This window comes from Rissa tridactyla, chromosome 6, assembly GCF_028500815.1.
Source record: "Rissa tridactyla isolate bRisTri1 chromosome 6, bRisTri1.patW.cur.20221130, whole genome shotgun sequence".
Taxonomy (NCBI): Eukaryota; Metazoa; Chordata; class Aves; order Charadriiformes; family Laridae; genus Rissa; species Rissa tridactyla.
The window spans coordinates 4,978,641-5,001,612 of NC_071471.1; the positions used below are offsets into that span (position 1 = coordinate 4,978,641).

Here is a 22,972-nt window from a genome sequence, read left to right on the forward strand (position 1 = left end):
CTAATATAAACGTTAGAACCTTAATTGCTTCATTTCACTAATACAAAGTACCACACTAGGCCTCCCTACACAGGGTAAAAATAAAAGGATGTTTCGCATCTCTTTGCAAGCATCTTTTTTTTGCTACTTCATCCATATACGTATTTATATATATATAAAATAACTTGCTTCAACAACAGAAGGTAGCTCCCGCTACAGTCTGACTCTACACTTTTAAGTCAGTGTATGGATCAGCTGATAAAGGCACCAAGACAGCTTAAACTAATTACAATTTGCAGGTAGGGTGGTAATTGCGCTTCTAACTGCCTAAATTAGGCACACATATGCATGGCTGCATTAGTATAGAGGCTGACGGAATACTCTGTGCCAGCTGAAAATTCAGCCCTAAAGAGCGGTAATGTTCTTATCTAAAAATGACTTTTCTTTGCCTAACGTCTGACAGCGTTACATCTATTTCACTAGATGTTTAATTACTTTGTTTTCATGGCGTTCTCATTTCCATTTTAGCTTTTGTTACTGATGGGACAGAGCAGGTTTCTGGCTCCGTGCTTAAAACCGGTCCCAAGGCAAAGAACACAGCACCAGTTTGCCTTTGCCCTTCCAACGTCAGCTGCGTAGAGCACTCAGCCAACATTTTAAGCTCTCAACAGCTTTTGTGTTTTTAAAGTACGTTTTAGCTCGCCCCTGGTTTGTCTCTGATGGCTGGCTTTCAGAGGTTGTAAACATCCATCTCACAGTGGAGTTTTCAGTTCCTATTTTTGAAACAGCAACTATTTTTCTGCAAAATACAGGTCAAGCCGTCCTGTTGAATCTACAACACATTCACAAGCAGGTGCTCTCAAGCAGCTGTAATGTCTCCACCTTTTCTCTTTGAACAAAAACCTATAAAAGATTAATCATCTTAGTGCAGAAATGCTTTAATAGCTTGCGGTGTGTGATTATGAATTCTAGGTACAGGCTTGCGAATGGCTGGGCTGCTCGAGCCCAGACTAAGCTATGCAACGTTCAGAGGTTTTAGATGATTTAGCTATCAACATAGGTATCAACAGTTCAGATGATTTAGATATCAACAAAAGGAGAAGAGTTCAGCTCTAACCTGTGGTCCAGAGTGCCTCTGGTCTCTTGGCCAACTGCTTGCTCCTTTAATACCTCAGTGGGTTTTTTTCTAATTTATTTAAGCAAACAAATAAACTATTGCTTCCTTACATATCACTCTGCCTCAGTACAAGCTTTAGTCTACGCGCACCATCCAAACTACCACCCAAGAGCTGTACAGGATTCTCGAACACCATTCATAGTATAAACTTCTGAGCACTGTTCCGTATTTCAACTAGTAAGAAAGATAGGTTGATAACACAATACATCGTTTTCTCAAAATGCTGAAGGGCATACTTAGATAAACTCCACGGCAACCTACATAGAGCAAACCTACTCAAAGAAATTATCCTCTTGGAGCACTACTACCCAGAACTTCAAGATACACATGCTAAGAAGGGAAGCGAGCAAGCATGCTGCTAGAAAACCCCGTTCTCCTTGAAAGCGCGGCTCAGAACAGCGAGCCGTCCCCACCTAACACCCGCCCAACAGAAGACCCTTTCCTTTCAGAGCTCTTCTTCAATTTTCAGAGGTGCCGATTTAGAACACTGGTTAAGAGTGAGGAGCCTTGTAGCAACGAGCATGAGCTCGTTGACCTGTTTGATTTTGTAGAGAAGGTTGTGTCTTAAACAAAGACCATCTTTTGACCTCCTCTTCAGAGAGTTCCAGTCTCTCTTTAAAAAGCAATTCTTCTGTATGCTGAACGTGGGCTGGCTAACTCGTTAGCAGAGTGGTAAGTGAATGAGAGCCAGGTTAGAAAGAAACATCCTTTCTATCCCAAAGTTTGTTCCTTTAAGAGTCCCAGAAAAGATCCCATAGTTTTTCTGACACAGAAATCCCAGCATAAAGACTTAAGAAATTATGCTTAATTCAACTAAACTCTCTGAATTGAAGTTTAAGAAATTTCTCAGGAGATTCGAATTGTCATGATTGAAGCGAGGTATCGTACAAAACCAGAAGACTACTGTTACTCAACAAGGCACATCCCACAGCAGCTAGACTGTAGTAGTAGTATTGCTTAAAATTCTGGTTTTGAGAACCAGTCTCACCTAAAATTTAAAATACCAACCAAAATACTCCCCAAAATTACATACTTGTGCTGACGTTGCAACATGCGTATGTATTACTGGAAACAGAGAAGGTGGTGACAAACTTCTCATTTGTAAAAAATTCTTATTTTTGCTTGTTTCTTACTTGGAGCACCTCTCAAACTTCGGAAGCTCACTGCCACCTCTAATCCTGTTCGGTCACGTACTTGAGTTTCTTGCTGCTGTGTGACAGCTGTAAAGCTAATAAGCACACTGTCCCACACCATTATCCACTCAGGCAATAGCAATAACTGACCAGACCCCCACAGAGCCCTACTCAGTGTGACCACGGTGGATACTAAGAAGATTTGTTGTCCAACAGGTAGAGATCAGCCACTTTTGTATTTGCTCAGTTTCCTCTCTGCTAGCAAACTTGTAATACTGTCATGCAAGACAATGCTGTATGAAAACTGGGTCAGATGGTTCCTGCTTTTTTCCCGCTGGTATCCAAAAGACACATTAGACTGGTAATTAGATTGAGAACAAGTTGTCAAATCAGCCAATCAGTGTTAATTATTACCTATCACCTTGTTATTTTAACCCAAACTCTCACTGTTTTCACTTCTCTCTGCCTCACTGAACAACTTCTGGTCCTCTGACAGTCAATATCCAAAGAGCAGTTAAGGGCTTCGGTACAATCCTAAAATACAGGGTGGTGGGGTATCCTCTCACTGATTCGGGACCAAGCGTGCCTTCAGTTAACTGTGCTAGAGTACATCACCTTGGAGGGTAGGCAAAGAGCAGTAGACAAAGTAATGAATACGGTGTCTGTTTTAAATCATCTCATTTAATGACAAGGAGACTGAGATGCCATTTTTCCCTCTTAGTCCTAATGTAAGATTTTATTTTTAACAGTACACCTGTTTTTTAAATTAAAAAAAAAACCAGAGGCACCTCATGCTGAGACTTGACACAACAGGTTAAGATAGTAATGCATTGAGAAGGCAGGAGAGGGTAAAGTCACCCTGGAGGCAGGCATAGTCTTCCTTGTTTTCCTTCTTCAAGGCTTAACAAGGCTGAACAGAACTAGTTCCTCCATTAGAAATTTATATGTAAGAAATAAAGAGCAGTAGGACTCAGCATTCCCAACAATCATTTTCCCTTCATTTAGCAACAAGAGAGGCGCGCAGTAGTGGTAATGACAAGAGTAGGCAATGCGGTAAGCACTAGAGGTTCAAGTGGTTTTGACTGCAAGTGAACTTCAAAGAGAAGCTAAATACAAATAATCTGGAAATTAAAGATGGCCAGAGGAATAATGACAAGCTGATATTATCATAAGTGTCCTGGCTTGAGGTAAAACAGAACCACAACAGTAAGTCGAGGTTGAAGATGCCCTTCCCAAATAACAAAAAAGAAACCCAAAAACTGTTGTTGATTTTTTAGCATAGTATTTATTGAATAATTTATTTCCTAGAGCCACTATATTATGTGTCAGTGCATATTTAGCTCAGAAGTTTATTTTGAATGAATAAGGACAAAAAACCCGTGGATACATATTTCCAGGGGAAAAGGGGAGAATGGTGAATATATTAAGTAAAAAAAAAAAAAAGGTGTGGTTCTGGAAGCTTCAGGGCTCCCAAGTTGTATACCTTATTGGGAATAGCTATACAGCTAATCGGAGTACGTTTGTAGGCCGGAGCCCGACACAACACTTCTATGTGAAAAGACAAAGTGGACTCTGGTAAAAGCCTGTTTAGCAATGCCATAAGCAGAGTTATTTTAAACAGTTTATTTACATTGTTTGGATCGGCAAAAAGAGATATAAAAACCAGTGAAGTCCAACACGTTCAGAAGCATCACTAATTACATATAGACATAAGATGAGATACCAGTGGCTAAAAAGAAACCAGAAGTTGAGAATTCCTGCTAATACAGACAGTTAAACCATTAATGAAATGCATAAATATACATATTTAGATAGTTCCTGAGATAGGATTGCATCATACTAACTGTTCAGAGGAGATGAAAGGAGTGAATGGATAGCTTTGAAGGAAGACACAAATACATGAGAAAGCCAGGGAAAAGCCTTAGGAGTACTGCCCCTGAAATTTGACACACCAAAATTGGGCCCTCAAGTTATGATGTCGCACCAATAATCCCATGCGTTAAATAACAATTCATTAACCAAGTCTGTGGAAGGTGTGAGGTTTGGGTGATTTGTTTAGTAGCCCTACTAAAAGGGAATGCAATTATTTTCCTCAGGCTTCCACTTCAAAGAAATTCAAAGAATTCAAGTGATCATTTTTGGTTGTCAAACCTAGTCATAGCCATTAAGCTTCCTGCTCAAATAAAGCCATGTAACATACCACTGCGTTACAGCGAGGCTGCAGAAGGCCATAATCACAGAAACTCAATACTTTTTTTTTAATAACAACTACATTTATAAAATATCTGGAATAAGCAGCTGTACAACAGGTTAACTGTCATACTTGTCACGTCAGGTACTTCATACTGCATCTCCATTTAAGAAATCAACAATTCAGACATTAGAGTGCTCTGCCAATTGATGAAGTCAGGCAAGCATGGGAGTCATCCAAACTAGCGGTAAGTTATATGAACGTCCTCTTCATTTCCAAGTCGGACAGACGAGCTTATTGCCTAGAGGGGACAATTTCCCTAGAAGAAAATGCTTCCATTATATTGGTGAGCAAAATAAATTTCTGCAAGGGAATACTGTGTCTTAAATGAAGACCGAGTTACTTATTCCACTGATTGGCTGATCTGCTTCAATACAACTAAAAACCTCTTGTGATTAACTTAGTGTTATCTAACATTTCGCTAATCATTGCTAAGTGCTAATGACTAAGGTACCATTCATGTCAGTAACAGGTCATTTGAACAGCCAGCTGCTTGTCAGTTGCCACAATACAGCATCGTATTTTAAGCCTGCTTCATATCAAGTGGGTTGTTGATCGACTTAATGTATGACTCCTTTTTTCAAAGATTGAGGGAAGGCTGACCAAGGAAGGAGAAGGAATACCCTGTGGGGGAAGGAAAAAAAAAAAAAGAGTTAGTTGATCATTTCATTAGCCAAGGGCAATAGTGCAGTAGTCATTCTCAACCTCGATACGTAGTATGAGGAATGTAACAGTACAGAAGATATTTAAGGTTGGCAGCTTTTAAAATTTATGGTTCAGCATTTCTAGATTTTGAGCAGCAAAGTTAAAGAGCACCAAACGAGAAGAATGCGTATATTTAAAAAAAATGCAGAAGAAAGATTTTTTTTCCTTGTTCCCAGCCTTGAGAGATTCAGAATGCAAGAACATGTTTTTGAAGAATAGCTGTTAACCCAGCACTAGAGTACGTCTTGCATGACACTTTTTGCAATAATAATCTCCCTCCAAATTGAAGGCAAGGTATGATAATATCTTAGAGAAACAGAGCTCCCCTCAAACCCTACAACTTTCTATATTCTTAACAGCTTTGAGCCCCAAATTAGATGCTGAACACATGCCTTCTTGGCTACAGAGGGCAACAGGCATCACAATTTGTCAGAGCTTGCTTTAGCTGCACCTGGATGGGCACAAACTAGGCAAAAAGCTGACTCTTCTGGTGCTAGGAGCACAGGCTGCTTCTGGGACTTAAAATCACAGTGAGAGCAGCGCATCAATATGTAGCACTAAAAGTTAACCTCATTGGATCAGCTGAGATTTTATATTCTTTTTCCATTAGACCTCAAGATACTGTCACAAGCAATCTTCTGTTGCTCTTTATAGCACAGCCACGCTTTTCAGCGTACAACCGGGTCGTGGTAGCTCGGCAGCTTGCTGCACCTGCGTGCTTCAGGAGTCTTTTAAATGGGGATATTTTGAGCAGGTAAGGATATACCACCTCACTACAAAGTCTAATGCCTGTTTATGGCACGTATTCTATTTGCACTCATAGGCGATATTTGAGAATTAAATCCTAAACTCCTCTTTATATAGCAGCTCTTATTAGATTCTAAAGTATTTTATACAGGATATTTTTTCTATTTACAGATAGGGGAACAAGAAACTTAACACCATAGGTAAAATTAGTTGCTCAAGGACTTCCCTGCAACCAAATTAGAAGTCCTCAGAAGTCTGGCCAGTGAGCTACACTGCCACTTGGACAACTGAACCGAAACAAGAAATAATTCAGTTGTATAGAAATAAATTAAGAACAAAAACTCAGAAAAATTAAAGTTAAAAGGATGTGTGAAAGAATTAACTTTGCACCCAGAACTAGAAATAGAACTAGACCACGTGTGAGTGTCGACTCCAACCCCATGCATTAGAAGTCGTCAAAGAACACCCCAACACCATTTCACACACTTTGTGGATTCTAGGGTTTTATATAGTTGTACCGTGCTGTCTTAGTTTAGAGGAATGAAGATTTTTTTTGCTCACTTCCTGTAAGATGGGCATTAACAGTCAGGATTTGATGTACAGAATCTTTCAGCACCACACTCGTTATTATCTCCAGCATCATCACAAGTGGTAATAATAATAGGCACAGGACATGATCTGTCCAGGGCATGACCATTTAGGCTTTCCGAGTTGGAAGAGGTTTTTTCTTCTACAACATTTGAAAGACGAACATTTGGAGAGCCAGGACACAGCACAGGTCGAGGCCCGGAATTTTGAGAGCTCCAATCAACAGAATTGGAGCGATGCACATTAACAACACATTTGACAGTTCCCTTCAGGCTGCACGAAGATGATGAACGAGCAATCTACAATTAGGAAGGGGTTCAAGAGTTACTGCAAACAAGAAAACGCCCAAGCATCCAAGCTTTACTGATATTTTTACTCTAGAGTTTTTCTACACCAAAAAATACCCACATAAGCACAGGCCAGGATTTTATTTAATTAAAACATGTCTGAATAACAGCTTTGACTCTCTCAATAGACTCAGACAGGTTTCCTGCAGCTTTAGTTTCCTACTCCAGAACTGCACTGGTATCCCAACTTGAGGAGCTGGAATCCAAACCTCTCCTTTCCCCTTAACCTTACGATTCAACCAAAAAGGCTTTATCCAAGGTCAGTGATGCGTGGGATTGGTTAAAGAAAAACCACACACATCACCACATATAACATCTGACCTGCTGCCAAGCTGCAGCTTACTACCTCAGAGGTGCGAGAACTCTGGGAAGAATTTGAAATAGGAAAATAGGTTTTACTACTATGGGTTCCTATCATTTTGTGGAAAAAAGTATTTTTGCATGGGGTAGACACACAAAGAGAAAAGCGCATGACTCGCATTTTCATGAGAAGTGAGATACAGTTCTGTATCAAACCCAAGACAGAATATTAGAATTCAAAAACTATGGCTGAAGCAATCATAGTTGAAGGAAGAAAAATCTCTACAGAGAACTGAGGTTCTCTGAGATTTCTACCAGCCACACTGGTACATTTTAATGTTTTTTATTATTTCCTCTAAAGCAAGGGAGTCCACGGTGATACTTCCTCCCTTATTAATTCATCTTTTCTCATTCCTATCTCATGTGGCAGAGCAGGGCAATATCTTTATGCTGTACAATTTAACAGCCCCTCAAACATACTGAAATATCTCTATATTAAGGTACTGACATATCAGGCAGCAGTAGAAAGATACACAAGAAATTCTATTCTTGGCCTTCTGTCCTACAAACTACAGACTTTAAAGTAGACGTTTATTCAGCATACAGATGTACTCAAACAGTAGAATAAGAGCAAAGATGATGAAAAAATCCCTCCAAATCTAGTCTGCTTTACCAGGTTGCACAAGGAAACTGAGTTTGACTTAATGTAGCAGAAGAAAGCTGCAATAGGTAGCCAGGCATAGCAAAAGAGTTGCAGTACATAGAACAATATATTGCTTTACCAAATTTTATAAGGAGTTAATTCCCTTGCCTTTTTAAAAAACTCTCAGGCTGCAGCACCTGTATTTCTCTATCCTTCCTTCCCAGGTTGTTTCATAGGATGTCTATCATCTCACTACTTTCACTGGTACCGTCAGCCATACTCTTCAGGGTTGTACACTACATTTTTATATATTGTCCAAAAATCAAAAGCATGAACCAAAATAAGACTGTGTTGGAAGTTTCTCACTCTCAGAAGAGGATACGTTTTCCAATCTCCGGCAAAAGGGGGTGGAATTTTTTTTGTTTTCCAACTTAACTGTACAAGGCAACTCCCAGTTTCCAGTACATACAGCAGATTTTTCTGCGTTTTCAGCAAGTAAGCCTTCTCATTAAACAACTCTTGCTCAGAAAAATAACACGTCTATGAATGTAGTTAAAAATAAATTTTTCCACTGTGGATCTTGAAATTGTTAAAGTAAGATCATCACCAGACATTAAAATAACTGTGATCTTAAAAAGGTTACTTATTTGGCCTGCACAGCCAAATCACTTACCGCTAATGATGATGTACTAGTGAGTCGGCTGCCTATATAACTCTCATTAGCTGAACTGGGACTTCTTCCTTCTGTTGCACTATGTGACATCAAAGCCCTTCGAAGAGCTCTCTTTGGTGTTTTGGAGAAAGAAAATGCTCTTGTAACCTGAAAAGTTTGACAAACAGTTATACACTGACCAAAAAAATATCAGGCTGTAATTACTACTACAATACAGGCTACCATTCAAGTTTTGAACATCTGTAGGACATGTATCAACGTGAATATGACTGAATATGTGTCTAGCCAAACACATACACTCACAAGGTGATCTGACTTTTAAGGCTCCCCATCACCTTGGGGAGGTTCTTCTCTTCTGAGAGGCTCTTCTCCCTTTGTCCAAGAATGAGGACAACACAAGGGGGAGCAGTTAAGCCACACACAAAGGAAGCCATACACAGGTAGACACTAGCATTCAGCACCTACTTCCTTGCTATTTTGGTCTCTTTTACTCCCAGGACATGCACACTCTACACCCATACTATTTTTGAAGGTACTTGAATTTAGATAATTGCATGCAGCTTTAAAACTCTATTCGATATGCTAAAAATGGTTACAGCTGAGGGTTGTGAGGGGTTTTTTTGTAATATATTTAAAAGATTTAAAATATTAAACTAAGAATAATTTCCATAACAGACTCAAAAATGACCACATAATACTTACGACTGTACACAGACACTCCAAAACTACTCAGTCAAAACCTCAAAACACTCCCCCACCTTCTTTCTTTAAGGAGCTTATACTTAAGAGTTTTAGTTCAGATTAAGATTTTCCTGTCACTACTGTTAACAGGAATACTAGCACAATCCCCTGACTAAAGCAGGTTTTACTGTCAAGCGTTATCTTTGTAGCATCTTACCTTTTTTGATGTTTTCTTTATTGCCCTGGATGCTCTGCCTAAAGTACTGTCCATATCTTTAGTATTTACTTCAACTGAATCAGGATCAGCAGTATAAATGAGATTTTCCTACAGACAAAAATAGCCTTAATTATGGTCGACAAACATCACCACTTGTCAAAATATCATTCTCTAGTTCAATTAGATGAGATTTAGAGGTTTTAATTGCCATATTCCTCCATATTTAACTCTTAACATATACTTAAGCAGCTATTTGCTTTCATGCCATTTCATGAGATTAACTGCTGGTGCGACCAGTTTATGAAACCCCTTCATCAGTAGATTTATGTTCGGTTTGATTCAGTTTCAAGTTCAGGGTTGATCACAGTAAAGTCCTGAAGTCTACCTAGAGAGTTTCACAGCATATATACCCCTTTGTTTCACTGACATATCTCGCACTCTTCTGAAATCAGCTCCAGCTGTCTATCAGTGAGACTAAACCTTTCAGCTTGAGCCAAATAGATGTTTCAGAAGAGCCATAAGGGGTTTTTTTTTTAATTTTTTTTTTCCATGCCCCATTCTTCAACTCTAGCATATGCAAAGCAATCTCTGGTGAGCTACTTATAAAACATGAGGATGGTGAGGAGGGGCACACGTGGGAGTGGGAAGTTGCTGGGGTGGGGATTTTTTTGTTGTTGGTTAGGTTTTTATTTTGAGAAGACAGTTTACCTAAAAAAAAGTTTGGGAAAAAAAAAAAAAAAACGAACACCAGACAGCAAGCTGTATGGCTATTCCTAGTGTCCGACAGAGTAGTAATCAAAGCCTTTACTGCCACCATGTGGCAAAGTCAACACTACCTGTCTCACATGACGCTACAGAGTTGTTGAAGACCAGGGAAAAGGTAAGTGTGCTTAAATTGCTCAATTTGACATTTAAATCAGCAAGAAAAAAGTATTATATAATTGGTACAAAGCAGCAGTTACAGAAACTATAACTAATGGGAATCAACATAGTAGATTACAATTTGTCAGCATATGGGAGGCAATTTGTCAGCATAACAGGAGGTTGTTCAAGACAAGCAGCATGGCTTCAACAAGGGCAAGTCCTGCCTGACCAACCTAGTGGCCTTCTCTTGTCCGCTGATGTTGTCACTCCATCATAGAAGAGCTAGGGATGTTGTCTATCTGGACTTCTCTAAGGTCTTTGACATGATCCCCCACAACATCCTTCTCTCTAAGTTGGAGAGGTATAGATTTGATGGGTAGACTGTTCAGCAGATGAGGAATTGGTTGGATAGTCGCATCCAGAGGGTAGTGGTCAACAGCTCAATGTCCAGACGGAGACTGGTGACAAGTGGTGTCCCTCAGGGGTCCATATTGGGACCAGTACAGTTCAATATCTTTATCAGCAACAGACAGTGGGATTGAGTGCACCCTCAGCAAGTTTGCAGACAATGCCAAGCTGAGTGGTGCAGCTGACATGCCTGAGGGAGAGGATACCATCCAGAAGGACCTGGACAAGCTCAGGAAGTGAGGCTGTGTGAACCTCATGAAAGGTCCTGCACCTGGGCTGGGGCAGCCCCCAGTATCAACACGGGCTGGGGCATGAAGGGATTGAGAGCAGCTCTGCCAAGGAGGACTTGAGGGTGCTGGTGGATGAAAAGCTGGGCACGAGCCAGCACCACGTACTTGCAGCCCAGAAAGCCAACCATATCCTGGGCTGCACCCAAGGCAGCAAGGCCAGCAGGGCAAGGGAGGCAATTCTGCCCCTCTGGGGAGATCCCACCTGGAGCACTGTGTCCAGCTCTGGAGCCCCCAACATAAGGGCATGGACCTCTTGGAACGAGTCCAGAGGAGGGCCACAAAGATGATCAGAGGGCTGGAGCTACAGTGGGGGTTGTTCAGCCCGGAGAAGAGAAGGCTCCAGGGAGACCTTATAGCAGCCTTTCAGTACTTGACAGGGGACCTACAGGAAAGATGGGGACAAACATTTTAGCAGGGCCTGTTGCAACAGGACAAGGGGTAATGGCTTTAAACTAAAAGTGGGAAGATTTAGACTAGATATTAGGAAGAAGTTTGGTTGGGTGTTGGTGGGTTGCTGGGTGGTTTTTTTTTTTGTTTGTTTTTGTTTTTTCCAATGAGGCTGGTGAAACCCTGGCCCAGGTTGCCCAGAAAGGTGGTAGATGCCCCACCACTGGAGACATTCAAGGTCAGGCTGGACGGGGCTCTGAGCAACCCAATCTAGTTGAAGACGTCCCTGCTCATGGCAGGGGGGTTGGACTAGATGGCCTTTAAAGGTCCCTTACAACCCAAACTATTCTACGACACGATTATGAATGTCCTGGGGAAAGAGGGAGTAATAAGTGTATTACACAAAGATTTAATTTCTATTAAAAAACCCAACATTTTTCCATCTCTGTGTGTTATACGTAACACAAACAGGAGACTGAAGATAGGTGACAGACAGATTAAAGTAAGTTAACATTTCTGAATCAGTACTTTTCCTCCTCAGTACCTAAAAAGGAAGGAAAAGCACAAAGCCAAGTTTCTTATTCATAAGTCCCTAGATGACAAGCCAAACAAAGTAAAACTAAGATGCTATTTTGATTACTTAACTACCTCTCCTGAAACAAGCAACTCTAACCATTCTGTAATTCTAAGCATGTCTTTAGAAGTTACAGACAACCAAACATTGTACAGTAAGAGTCCAAGGCAGAACCCAAGACTTGCTAGCCTAAACCCAAATTGTTTCAACTATACATACTACACATATTTTCAGCATATTTGAATGCCTGATCTGTACACACTCTTACATAACTAAAACATTAGCTTAGCCCTTACATAACGAAAACATTAGCCTCTTGCCCTAATTGGAGAGGATCTACGCTTCAAATTAGTAGTTTTCTGGCTGTGGAAAGCCCATACACTGAGCTTCTAGAAATAGGAGGCCAGTGCCTCCTTTATTTCGTTGTTTTCTTCATTGCCATTTTTTAAGGTTGTAGGCTTCTGTCTATAGGAGGAAGATGCTTCATGTCTCTTACATTATGACGCCCATGCAGATAAGGGGTAGAACAAAGAATTCAACCTAACACAGAATTAAATCAGAACACACAATTCATAATGCTGGGACTGTAAATTGAAACAAAGCTGTGAAAGAAGCAAGCTGAAGACAATTCTGTTTAGACCTGCCCTACTGAAGATCTGCAGTGCAGAGTTTAAATTATTTATAATTAATTTGTGGTGGGGGAAGGGTGTGATTCTTGATTTTTAAGTACTTATTAGCTTCTGTAGAAGCTAACTTCCAGGCTGCTTCCTTTTCCATCTTTTAACCACTTGCAGACATGCTAGCACAAATATTTTCTGCTCTACTTCACCTCAAGCATGTCCACTATTAAGTTCTTTAGCTTCATGTGCTTCAAGCAAAGAAAAAAAAACACAAGCGAAAAACAGAGAAATATTTCCAATCAGCAACATGGTTCCAGAGCACTTACTGCATCTGCTTTACAAATAGTGTTAGCCACGTGCCGACACAACATCTTCAGCCAGTCTTCTTTAGGAGGTTCTTCAGTTGTCATCTGGAAACTGAGTAGCTTGTTGTTGAGTTCTGTAGGTGGCCGCACAACTAAAGCGAAAGCTTTACGGCAATCTGCAGTTTATAAAAGAGGTAAAGATTAAGACGAAGAATAACAACTTTTCATATAATTCAGGGGGGAACCTTCAGAAGAGTTAACCCTCCATCTGCCAGGAGCCAGAATTAGAAAGAATATGATTTGATTCAAGGATTTTGTCCTTATTTACACGATAACTGTTGTACCACTCACAAGAGCACTGAGCTCTACCTGCATCCTTCATCAAGAGGCTGCAGTCAGCTGTTCACACAAAAGTTGTTTATTCACCAACTGATCTGCATACTGTAGCCTGCAGACTAGTCAGTGTTACTGGATATAGCAGTAAATATCAATTTCATTCTCCAACTCATGAACTGTTGGACACATCATTTCTTTATCAACAGAGAACAAGGAAAACAATGTTTACCCTATTTTCCGAAGCAGGAAAAAGCAACAAAGACATCAGTACTAAATATGACACATTAAAATAATCAAGTTACAATGGTTTTACTGCTTAAAATTTGACAAACATTGCTCACTTGATAGCAGAAAATTAATCCATCACTGATACTCCTTTATAGCAGATGCAGCTGAAACATACTAAACACAGTTGAGAGACAAAGAAAGAAAAAAAAAAACAAACTATCGCCAATCAGAAAAGCAGCCCTACAAGACAGCATATATAAGAGAGAGTAGGTGACCTCTCCCAAGATTTGTTTACCAAAGTTCTTGGCAAACACTGAACAGTATGCTTACAAATGGATCTCTTCGTCCAAGCCCCAAAGTAAACTTAAGGGTTACACAGTACTTCAAAGAGAATTCTTAAAAAAGAAACCCTAAAGTACCTTTTAAAAATGCAGGTAGGCATCACATTTACTATCTATTGTCTTTGCCATTACTATTTCTTATCAGGTTTCTACATTCAGGTGCTTCAGAGAACATAAAGCAGAACAAGTATGATGTGCATACCATCACCTACAGTGAAATATCAAATCTAATTTTCTAGGGTATAGAACTAGAAACTAGTCTGACTAGACTTCTTCAGAAGTCACTATCAAGAACACTTGGTAGCATGAGTTCTGCTGCTGTAGCAATGCATTACTTAGTGAAACCCTACAGACTCAGTATGGCAAAGCAGCCGCAGAACTTAAGTCATCTAAATCTTTCTTCTAAGATGCTAAGTTCCTCCTGAGCATCGTTATCACCAGTTAAATGAGGATGTGGTTTCACAGAAACAGCACTTGTCTTTAGTCAGTCTAATGCTCTGGACTGAAGTTTGGTTTTTCAGTTTTGTTTTGTAAATCCAGAGCTGTCAAGTGTGCTCCTCTGTAAGTCACACTGCCATGTGGCTGGCTTATGCTAAGGCCATCTAGTAGTTCTGCCAAATTCATCATTCTGCAGTGATTCTTGAAAAGACAAAAGGTATCAGTGCAAGGAATTCTCCAGCTCATACAGAGCTTCAAACAGAAGCTTATACTAAAGTCACATACCATACAACAAATATACCTTAAGCATTCTATCCCACAACAGCAGACCTTCATCCTTTATACTCTGAACCACAGCTTTCATTAGCTATTACAGCACTTCAAAACATACAGACCTTCTGTCTCCCTGATGTCTAAGACTTTCTTGATCTGGGAGAGAGGCATGAGAACGACATGCTTGAGAGATGCAGGAGGCCTTGTGTGGCCATGCGGACTCTTGAAAGCACCAATAACTTTATGCCGTTTCCTCGCAATCTGCAGTTCAATAAAAGACAAAGATTAAAGTTAGAAGGTCTCTTGCCATTGTTTTGTTTCTCTTTTTTACCTTCTAGTATACACAAAGGCATAGAAAGCCTTGCTACAGAAAAATACTCAAAGAGTATTTTACTCTACTACATAAATCTTTAAGGAACTCACTTATCTCATTATTCACTGTCTATAGTTCACAGCCCAGCAATAGTTGTTACTTAGCATTGATGCACTCACCTCAAAAAGTGAAAAATAAAAAAATCAAGAGGGGAAGTAATTTTGTATTACAGACCTCAATTCTACCCTGCATAGAGGTAGGATAGAGCTGGGGCAAGGGCCCTACGAAACCTACCACAAGACAGCCTAAATTTAAACAGAAAAAACGTTGTCTATATGCATGAAGCAACTTAGGCTGTGGCGTGTTATGTCCTAGATATATCACTTGCTGTTGCTTGTGCGTGCAGTCATCAAGTGGGTCTTGCAGTGGAGGTTTTTACTTTACATAAACACATAGGTATCTTGCTTGTTTTCTAAGAAAGGTATCTTCAGTTGCTTGTATCTTGTAAAAGAGATAAGCCAAGAAGCTTTATTAAGAGTGTTTTCTTTTTTCTTTCCTTCCTTGACAAGACGCAATGAAGCTGAGCTAACTTGACTCCCAGGAAAAAATTCATCATTAGTCACAACAATAGGCTTTTGTCTCTAAGGGCTGCTTAAGACAGTACTAGTTTTGGATTATTTTAGAGTTGGTCTTCTATAAAGGCAGTGTTCTTTACTGCTGTTGGCAGTAACAGCTACTTTCATAAAGTGTCCTTTACACCCTCAGTTTCTCCACATAAGACTGCAAAACCCAGCTAGATTACTTTTCCCTCCTAATTCTTCCTAACATACTGTTAAGTGTAAGGCCTTTAATACATGAATTTTTTTTTTTTGTAGCCTAAGCACAGACAGACCTACCCCAGAGGCCCACTATTTACTCACATTAAATATGACTAAACATTAGAGAGACAGACATCCTGCTGAGCCAAGGACTCCAGCACTCTTTTATCCATCGGTACTACTCAAAAGTGCTATTCAGATAAGCATTTCTTTCTTAACATATTAAGCTGCTTTTAAATTTTTATCTAGCTGCAAGACATTAAAAGCTACATTAACACCTCTCAACCATCCCAGAATCAACTAGCTACTTGTGCTGGCTTATACAATAGCTAATGAAAAGGCAACATCAGCATGTGTTGAGCTATTAGCTGTCTGTGACTTAGACTTCTGCTTCAAAGTTTTTGAATTTTACTTGTTTATATTCATAAGTAGTGTTAAGCCTTTTATAATTCAGTTCATGAGATGTACCTGTGTAGTCATCTTACCTCTAGGCAATCATTGAACAGAAAGAGTGTGACCTGTTCTCCCCTGTCACAGAGGTCATCGCCAAGCGCTACGGTTTCCAAACGCTGAACTAAGCTTCGGTGAGAAGACAAGAGATTGGCCTAAGTGATAGAAGCAAAAAAGCTCATTAAGCATTTAGTTCAAGGGCTGGATTACTGCTTGCACTTAACATTGGAAATCTTTTTAAACCGGCACCATTGCATTTTAACCCCGCTTACTTTGGCAAAAGGAGCAAACTAGTGCACAGTTATTTTACAGGTCTGCAGCTTCAGAGAAATTACTTACTGGACATCCATCAACTTCATAGACAACATCAAAGAACTGCCTTTGTGCCTCTGTTTTTCTTTTGTCTTCATTAATATGGCTGAGGGAAGCATATTATAATCATCTTCAATATCAAGCAACAGTAAATAAATGCACTGCATTTAAGACACACAAAATAATGAAGCTAAACATTCAGAGCTATAGTTTACACAGCAGCACTGGAAAATACAAGATCAACCACACTTGCTCACTGAAGTATCCAAATACCATATGCTAAGCACATAGGAAACTTCAGACCTAGAACAATATTCTTGTCATGTTATCAGTAGTTGACACACCATTCGGTTAATATATAATTCCCCTCCCCTGCCCCATAAGATTTTGGGCTAGGGACCAACCCAATGCAGTTCTTTACAGCCTGCATTTTATCCCCCTAAGTCAGGGCTGCAGCTCACCAAAACGCAAATGCAAGAATAATTACAATTTAAAAGTAGTTGTTGTCAAAAATCAGACAAACATTTACCCAATTAATACAGGAGGTCTCATTGCTGGAGACATACACTACACTTCAGAAGAGCTGAGACTTACAATATCAACAGCTCAGCTTTAAGCTAATTAACTCATGGAACGGTGCCAAGAATAGCTAATACAGGACAAGAGAAACTAATCTTCCACCAATAGCATGTCCTGTCAGTTGATAGGCGCACGGAAATAAGATTTAAAGACAAAACACATTCCTTCCATTCTGGAGGGAACAGATAGAAATAAGAGTTAGAACAGAACAGAGGAAAGTTCAGAACAGAGGAAGTTCCGCTTCGTGCTGAGACAGGAACTCAGCAGACATTCAGGTAGAAGTACTGGGTAACAACATCGCAGGCTCCTTCGAGAGCCCTGGCACAGAATGCCAAAGTGACAACAGTGGCAAAAGGGAGAACACATACGTGGAGACTAAAGTTATGGCAACACCACACTAAGAGCAATTGAGAAGGAATAGACAGATATAAATGTATAACAGTATGTTTCATATCTTCATCACTTACGTCATCACTTCCTTTAATGATTCAATGGCTCTCTCTAGGGTTATTTTATCTGGGTTCTCTTCTGCTGTATGCTTCTTAATATCTACAATTAAAAAAAAAATCCCACACAAGTGCTGAAAAAAAAATACGAAAAATTCAAATTTAAACTGTAAGTCAAATAAGGTGATTGAAGAAATTACAGTCATCCTGGAGTCCAAATAGCCTTGATTAAGTGGGGAAGTAGGCTGAATAGCAATTGGCTAAAGAAAAACCCACCTCCAATACAAAACCAAATCCTCAAACTATTTGAAAAAAAAAAAATCAATAAGACCACATGCTGGTTTTGTTGAAGTGCAGAAACAAGCATAAAACTCTTTCTAACAAGCAAAGGGTAGTGATATGGGGTTTTTTATTATTATTTTTATTAATGTAATCATTATTACCGCAAGTGGTTGATACCAGGTGGAACACATGAAGCTGTAAGCCTCGTGAATACGAATTGCTGTCTAGCTTATGCTAGCTGCATTTGAATCTCAATTATATTTGCATTTGAAGAGACAAAACTGTTGTCAGAGCAAACTTTTCCTCTACCTGTATCCCACAGACAAATATATGAACAAGTGAAATTTAGCCAAAAGTACGCTTTCTTCAGTAATTGGTCTTGCTGACTGCCATTAAGCATGATTAAATCCCAGAATCAGGCACGTTTTATATAAGAAAAGCTGTTGCTAATTATGACAAAAGGAGACATTACCTTGGTTTTAACACCTTCACAGACAAACTAATAAAAAAATAAAACATCACTAGATTACCATTCAGTAGCAGAGCAACACTAGGCAGCCTTTGAACAGGACGGATAAGGAGTTCAGCTAAGCTTTGGCGGCCACATTCAGGTTTAGCTTGGTTTATCTGGGAAAGAGAAAGGGGAGAAATAACTCTTAGTTTTTCCACTTACGTACACCCCAAAAAAAAAAACAAACTAGGAGAAAAATTGTCTTCCTTGAAAATAGCATTGCAGTATAAGTTTGAGAATCATTTACCACAGATGCTCAGTCCTTAACAGATTGTGTTAAAAAACTCATTATATTCAAATCTGCGCAGTATTTATCATGTGATTTATGTTCTCAGAATATTTAGTTTTAAACTGTCTGTATTACCAACCCCTCAGTCCTTGCTTCAGATGCTAATGCTGAATGGGAATGGCCTATTCTCTTACCCATTTCCCCATCTTTTAGATATCAATACTTGGAAATAATTGCTGGTACCTCAGAAAACATGGGCTGAAATCTGGCAGTTTGATTACTCGACTATTTGATAGACATTTGTGGGATACGGTAGAGGACTTAAAGCTACGCTGCACTATTAATCAACTGTATACCTTTATCTGAAAGCTCAAGAGTCCTAAGACTCATCTTCAGATAACTCTTTCTTTGAAGATGATCTTCCTGTTAGATCTCCACTGTTATGCTCCTATTCATTAGTCACAAGAATGTTGAGAGATTCTACCTCCCTGGAACTTCACAGCTGCCGAAAGCAAGTTAAAAGCTATTTCAGAAATACAAGTCTTTTAAACACAGGGAGGGGGATCAATAAAAAGCAGCAGCTCTAGTTATCTTTACAGATAACTAGAGAGAGTACCTCTCTAGTTACTTTGGGAGAAAGTAATCAGAATGCACTTTTTCCAGCAATAAACAGATATAATCAGATGTGGTGCTTAGAGACGTGATTTAGCAGTGGTTTTGTCAGTGTTAGGTTGATGGTTGGACTTGATCTTAAAAGGTCCCTTCCAACATAGACAGTTCTATGGTTCTACCCTGAAAGCTGTGTAACAGAGGAGAAACTTGGACCTCTTATGAAAGAGCCTTATGAGGAGCTTGAGGGATTGGAGTTCAAGTCCTTCCTATTTCTGTCTCACCAAAGGATGTTCACATTCCTCCAAGCTTCCAAAATTCCACATACTTCCACCTACTGCATTAAGAAGTTCACTTAGTAATGGTCTCCATGTTGTACTCAAAAGATTTAGTTCTGCAGACACTTACCTTTAGGAAGGCATGAAACCTTGGCTTCTGCTTTTCACATCTAGTAATAGTCTCCTTGCTCATTTCGAAGAAATTCACAAACGGAGGGTATGTTTTCAACAAGTCTTTTGACTGAAAGAAACAACTGTTATGGCTCTGCTTTACATATTATGCAGCATTGTACATATGTTCATATGCCCTGAGCCACACAAAGCTGCTCAAAGACACATTTCAGTAAAGAATAATAAGAAATGTGTTGTAAACCCATGTGTGTTTTCAGAACAAGTTGACATTTTTGCATGCCAGATGCCCAAGATTCAATGCTGCTGATTAAATGCAGACTGCTCTCAGAAACATCGAGTACACACGTGACAGTCTTAGAAGCTGCTGAGCAGCTCAAGTAGGAGGCAGATTCTCACTTAGCAACATACTTTTGGTGAGAATTTTGGAAATTTCAGACAGGTATTTTCTCCAGTTACTGCAATCACCATTAAAAGGCATTAAACCACTAGAAGCAATACCTTAGACTGAATTTTTGAATGCCAAACACTATTTGCCTCAAAAGCAAAGCACAAGATACCTAGCAGACTACTTATGTTAAAATGCACTGCAGTCCCAGACCCAGCTTTTCTGTTCTGCACGTTCTGTACTTGTAAAAACAAGGAGTCCTTAGTTCACTTACACATTGCAAGTCTTGAAGGAAGACCAAAAGAAGTTTCCATGAAAAGTTATTTTCCCAGTAATTTACTATTGATCAGAGGCAGCAGATAGCTAGGATTACAGGAAGAGCCCCTTTTAATGTCTGAGTAAAAAGCACGTCTGTAGTGTTGCAAATTACAGTTCTCAAGCCATATCAGAGTTTTACCCCTTCACGCAAGTGGACAAACACATAAACTTGACATGGATTACCTATACAAAGTATAGCATCTAGCTCAACTGAAAAGTCTAAACAGAAAATACATTGATAAAAGTTAGCGTTCCTCTCAGTAGTGCTATAGAGCAAGATAATAGCTCTAATGCATAAGAAAAGAAACAGAGACTTACGTATTTAAGAATGATATCACCAATACTTTTGCTTTCAGTCCAATTCATCATAAGATCTTCCAGGTCTTCCTAGAATACATGCAGAGATGGTGCGGGGGGCGGGGGTGGTGGTGAAAATAAGAGGAAAAAATGAAATGCATAAAGCCGTAAGATGGGACCGATGTTCTGTCAAACACATATAATTAGCCGTATGTTTCCATGCTGACATAACAGGCAATCCTAAAAGCTGTACAATTTCACATTTAACCTTTTCAGTCTACTGAGAGCCAAACGCAAGAGACCTCTGGCTTACTGAATATGTAGTTTTTGAATCAATGCAGAGTATCGGCACTAGCCAACTCTGCAACAAGGTAACAGCGCTGCGTCCAACACACTGCGGAACAGATCCCAAATGATTATGAAAAGAGTATATGCAGAAGACAGTTGAACCAAGTCTAATTAGGAGTGCACAACTAATATAGGACTTTTAAGTCCATTAGATAGGATTGAAATAGAACAAGGATAGATTTCCTTCACTTGCTGCACCAGGGTGCCAAGGAAAGTGAGACCAAGCTGTTAAGCCCGTATCAGCTTGACAAGGATCAAGCTTATTCACTGTCAGCTAATAACAGGGACAGGAGGGCACAGCTGAAGGTTCAGGATTCACCTCCAGTGGAAAGGATTCACCATTAATATTGGTTTGTTGCTGCCACTTCTCTTATCTTTATTACACCAAAGATGAAGGAAAACACAACCACTACATATAAGCAACTTTGTCTACATGGACACACATGCTCTGCTTTCATCTCAGTGGACATGTATCAATACCTATGGTGATTAACTAGGCTGGATACCAACAGTTAAAGAAACAAGCCCCAAAACACCACAAAAACACCAAACCGCTGAGTTACAGGCAGTCAACAAGTCCCTCTATTTTAAAAGCCTACTATGAAATGCAGAGAGGAACAAATGCAGACCTATGCCATTATGAGAAGGAGATTCTATGACCTCCTAGTCAAGAAAGGCTTGCATCATAATCTATTGAGAGACCCAGAGACAGCCTCAGGGAGTGCTTGCAATCTAGATCAAAACATACAATAAAGCAAGCCTCAAGAAAACAAGCTGCTAAGGGATTCTAGGGAGCGCTTATTAGGCCTTAGTACCAGGTCAACTGCTTCAGAGGTTGAAGGGTTTCTGTGAGATGGTAGTTTCTGACAATTGGTTCAAAGCCATTTAAAGAGGGATCAGTTTTTCCTACCAAATGATATAAGTCTCTTTGACATAAAGACTCCTTATACGAACATACCTAAAGCCCAGAAAAATACCCATTTTTTGGTGGTTTTTGTTTGTTTGGTTTAATTCCATAGCTTTAGCTATCCTTCCAAGAGTTCTTGCTTACTGCTTTAATAGAGGCACATGTTACAAGCACTTGTGAAACTACCATTTGATACCACTGGCCCTTTTGACCACTTTTGTATCAGTTACAGAAAACCTTCTATAAGGAAGAGGTATTAAAATTGGAAGATGACAAGACAGCTCACGAATGACAGTATTAGTTAAATACACAATAATCAGACTTCAGATATTTATAAGTCAGTGTTAAATCTCAAAGAGTACTTTGGATTTGCACGTAATTCCACAGATTGAACAGCATGTAACAATACTAGTTTGAATCTACACCCATCCAGCAGATACAACTTAAAAGCATGCAGAAAAAGACTCAAAGTGTGTACTAAAGCTTCCCCTGCAAGGGGAGAGGTTGCAGCTTGCCTTGATTTTAGTGTGCACATCAAGAATATCCGGAATGCTGCCAAATATGGTCTTAATTTCTTCCTGTGCAAGAATTGGTCCTCCAAGTTGTCCTTCCTTCTCCAGCGGAACTTGAAATAACTGATGAATTAGACAAAGTAAGTTAATGCTCTCCCAATCTCCACGTATTGTGTTAGAAACAGTCATAAAAAACAGTGTTTTCCTTCCACATCATATTTCCCTGCAGTCACAATCTTGAGACATTCTGCTCCCGTTTAGCAAAAGTGGGTTATGGAGGAGTGGTTAAGATACAAACACTCAGTTTAATATGTTTCTACAGCATAACCCCCTTTCATCTACTTTTCTACTCACACACGTCACAGCTCATTAAGTAATCAGATGCATTGGAAACAAGCTTTCTAAAAATTAAGCTCTTCCTGTAAGCTGTTTGCTGTTCTGCTCTTCTTGGAAAGATTTTAAAAAATCCCCTGCCGTCTCTCTCTGTTCACTAATATCTTAAAAATCTGAGTCACGAAGATCATATTTTCCTGAAGCTTAGAATTTCCATACAAACTGCAATTCCACTGGAGATCCCAGATTAGAAATTTTATTTCCCAGCTTTTATTATTAACAGATACTAAATATTTTCACATGCCAATTAAATCACATGAGACTGTTTACATTGCCACCTTTTTATGAACCTTTGATGCACCGAAGCCCTAAAAGCCTGCAGATCACATGCTGAAAGCAATTATTGAT

At 39.5% G+C, this 22,972-nt stretch overlaps 1 protein-coding gene across 3 annotated transcripts in view; it reads right to left on the reverse strand.

Moving 5' to 3' along the window:
- Window positions 1-3,580: 3,580 nt before the first annotated feature.
- ECT2 (epithelial cell transforming 2) overlaps window positions 3,581-22,972 on the reverse strand; it is a 31,160-nt gene continuing 11,768 nt past the window's right edge. For all 3 annotated transcript variants that reach the window (XM_054207253.1, XM_054207251.1, XM_054207252.1), the window contains 12 exons: window positions 22,235-22,354; window positions 20,486-20,554; window positions 19,463-19,573; window positions 18,236-18,332; window positions 17,445-17,526; window positions 16,426-16,504; window positions 16,122-16,241; window positions 14,628-14,766; window positions 12,911-13,065; window positions 9,442-9,549; window positions 8,544-8,690; window positions 3,581-5,164 (listed from right to left, as the gene is read on the reverse strand). In XM_054207253.1, the coding sequence (XP_054063228.1) occupies window positions 5,075-5,164; window positions 8,544-8,690; window positions 9,442-9,549; window positions 12,911-13,065; window positions 14,628-14,766; window positions 16,122-16,241; window positions 16,426-16,504; window positions 17,445-17,526; window positions 18,236-18,332; window positions 19,463-19,573; window positions 20,486-20,554; window positions 22,235-22,354 (1,317 nt within the window). In that variant the 3' untranslated portion in view covers window positions 3,581-5,074. The remainder of the gene's footprint in view (window positions 5,165-8,543; window positions 8,691-9,441; window positions 9,550-12,910; window positions 13,066-14,627; window positions 14,767-16,121; window positions 16,242-16,425; window positions 16,505-17,444; window positions 17,527-18,235; window positions 18,333-19,462; window positions 19,574-20,485; window positions 20,555-22,234; window positions 22,355-22,972) is intronic.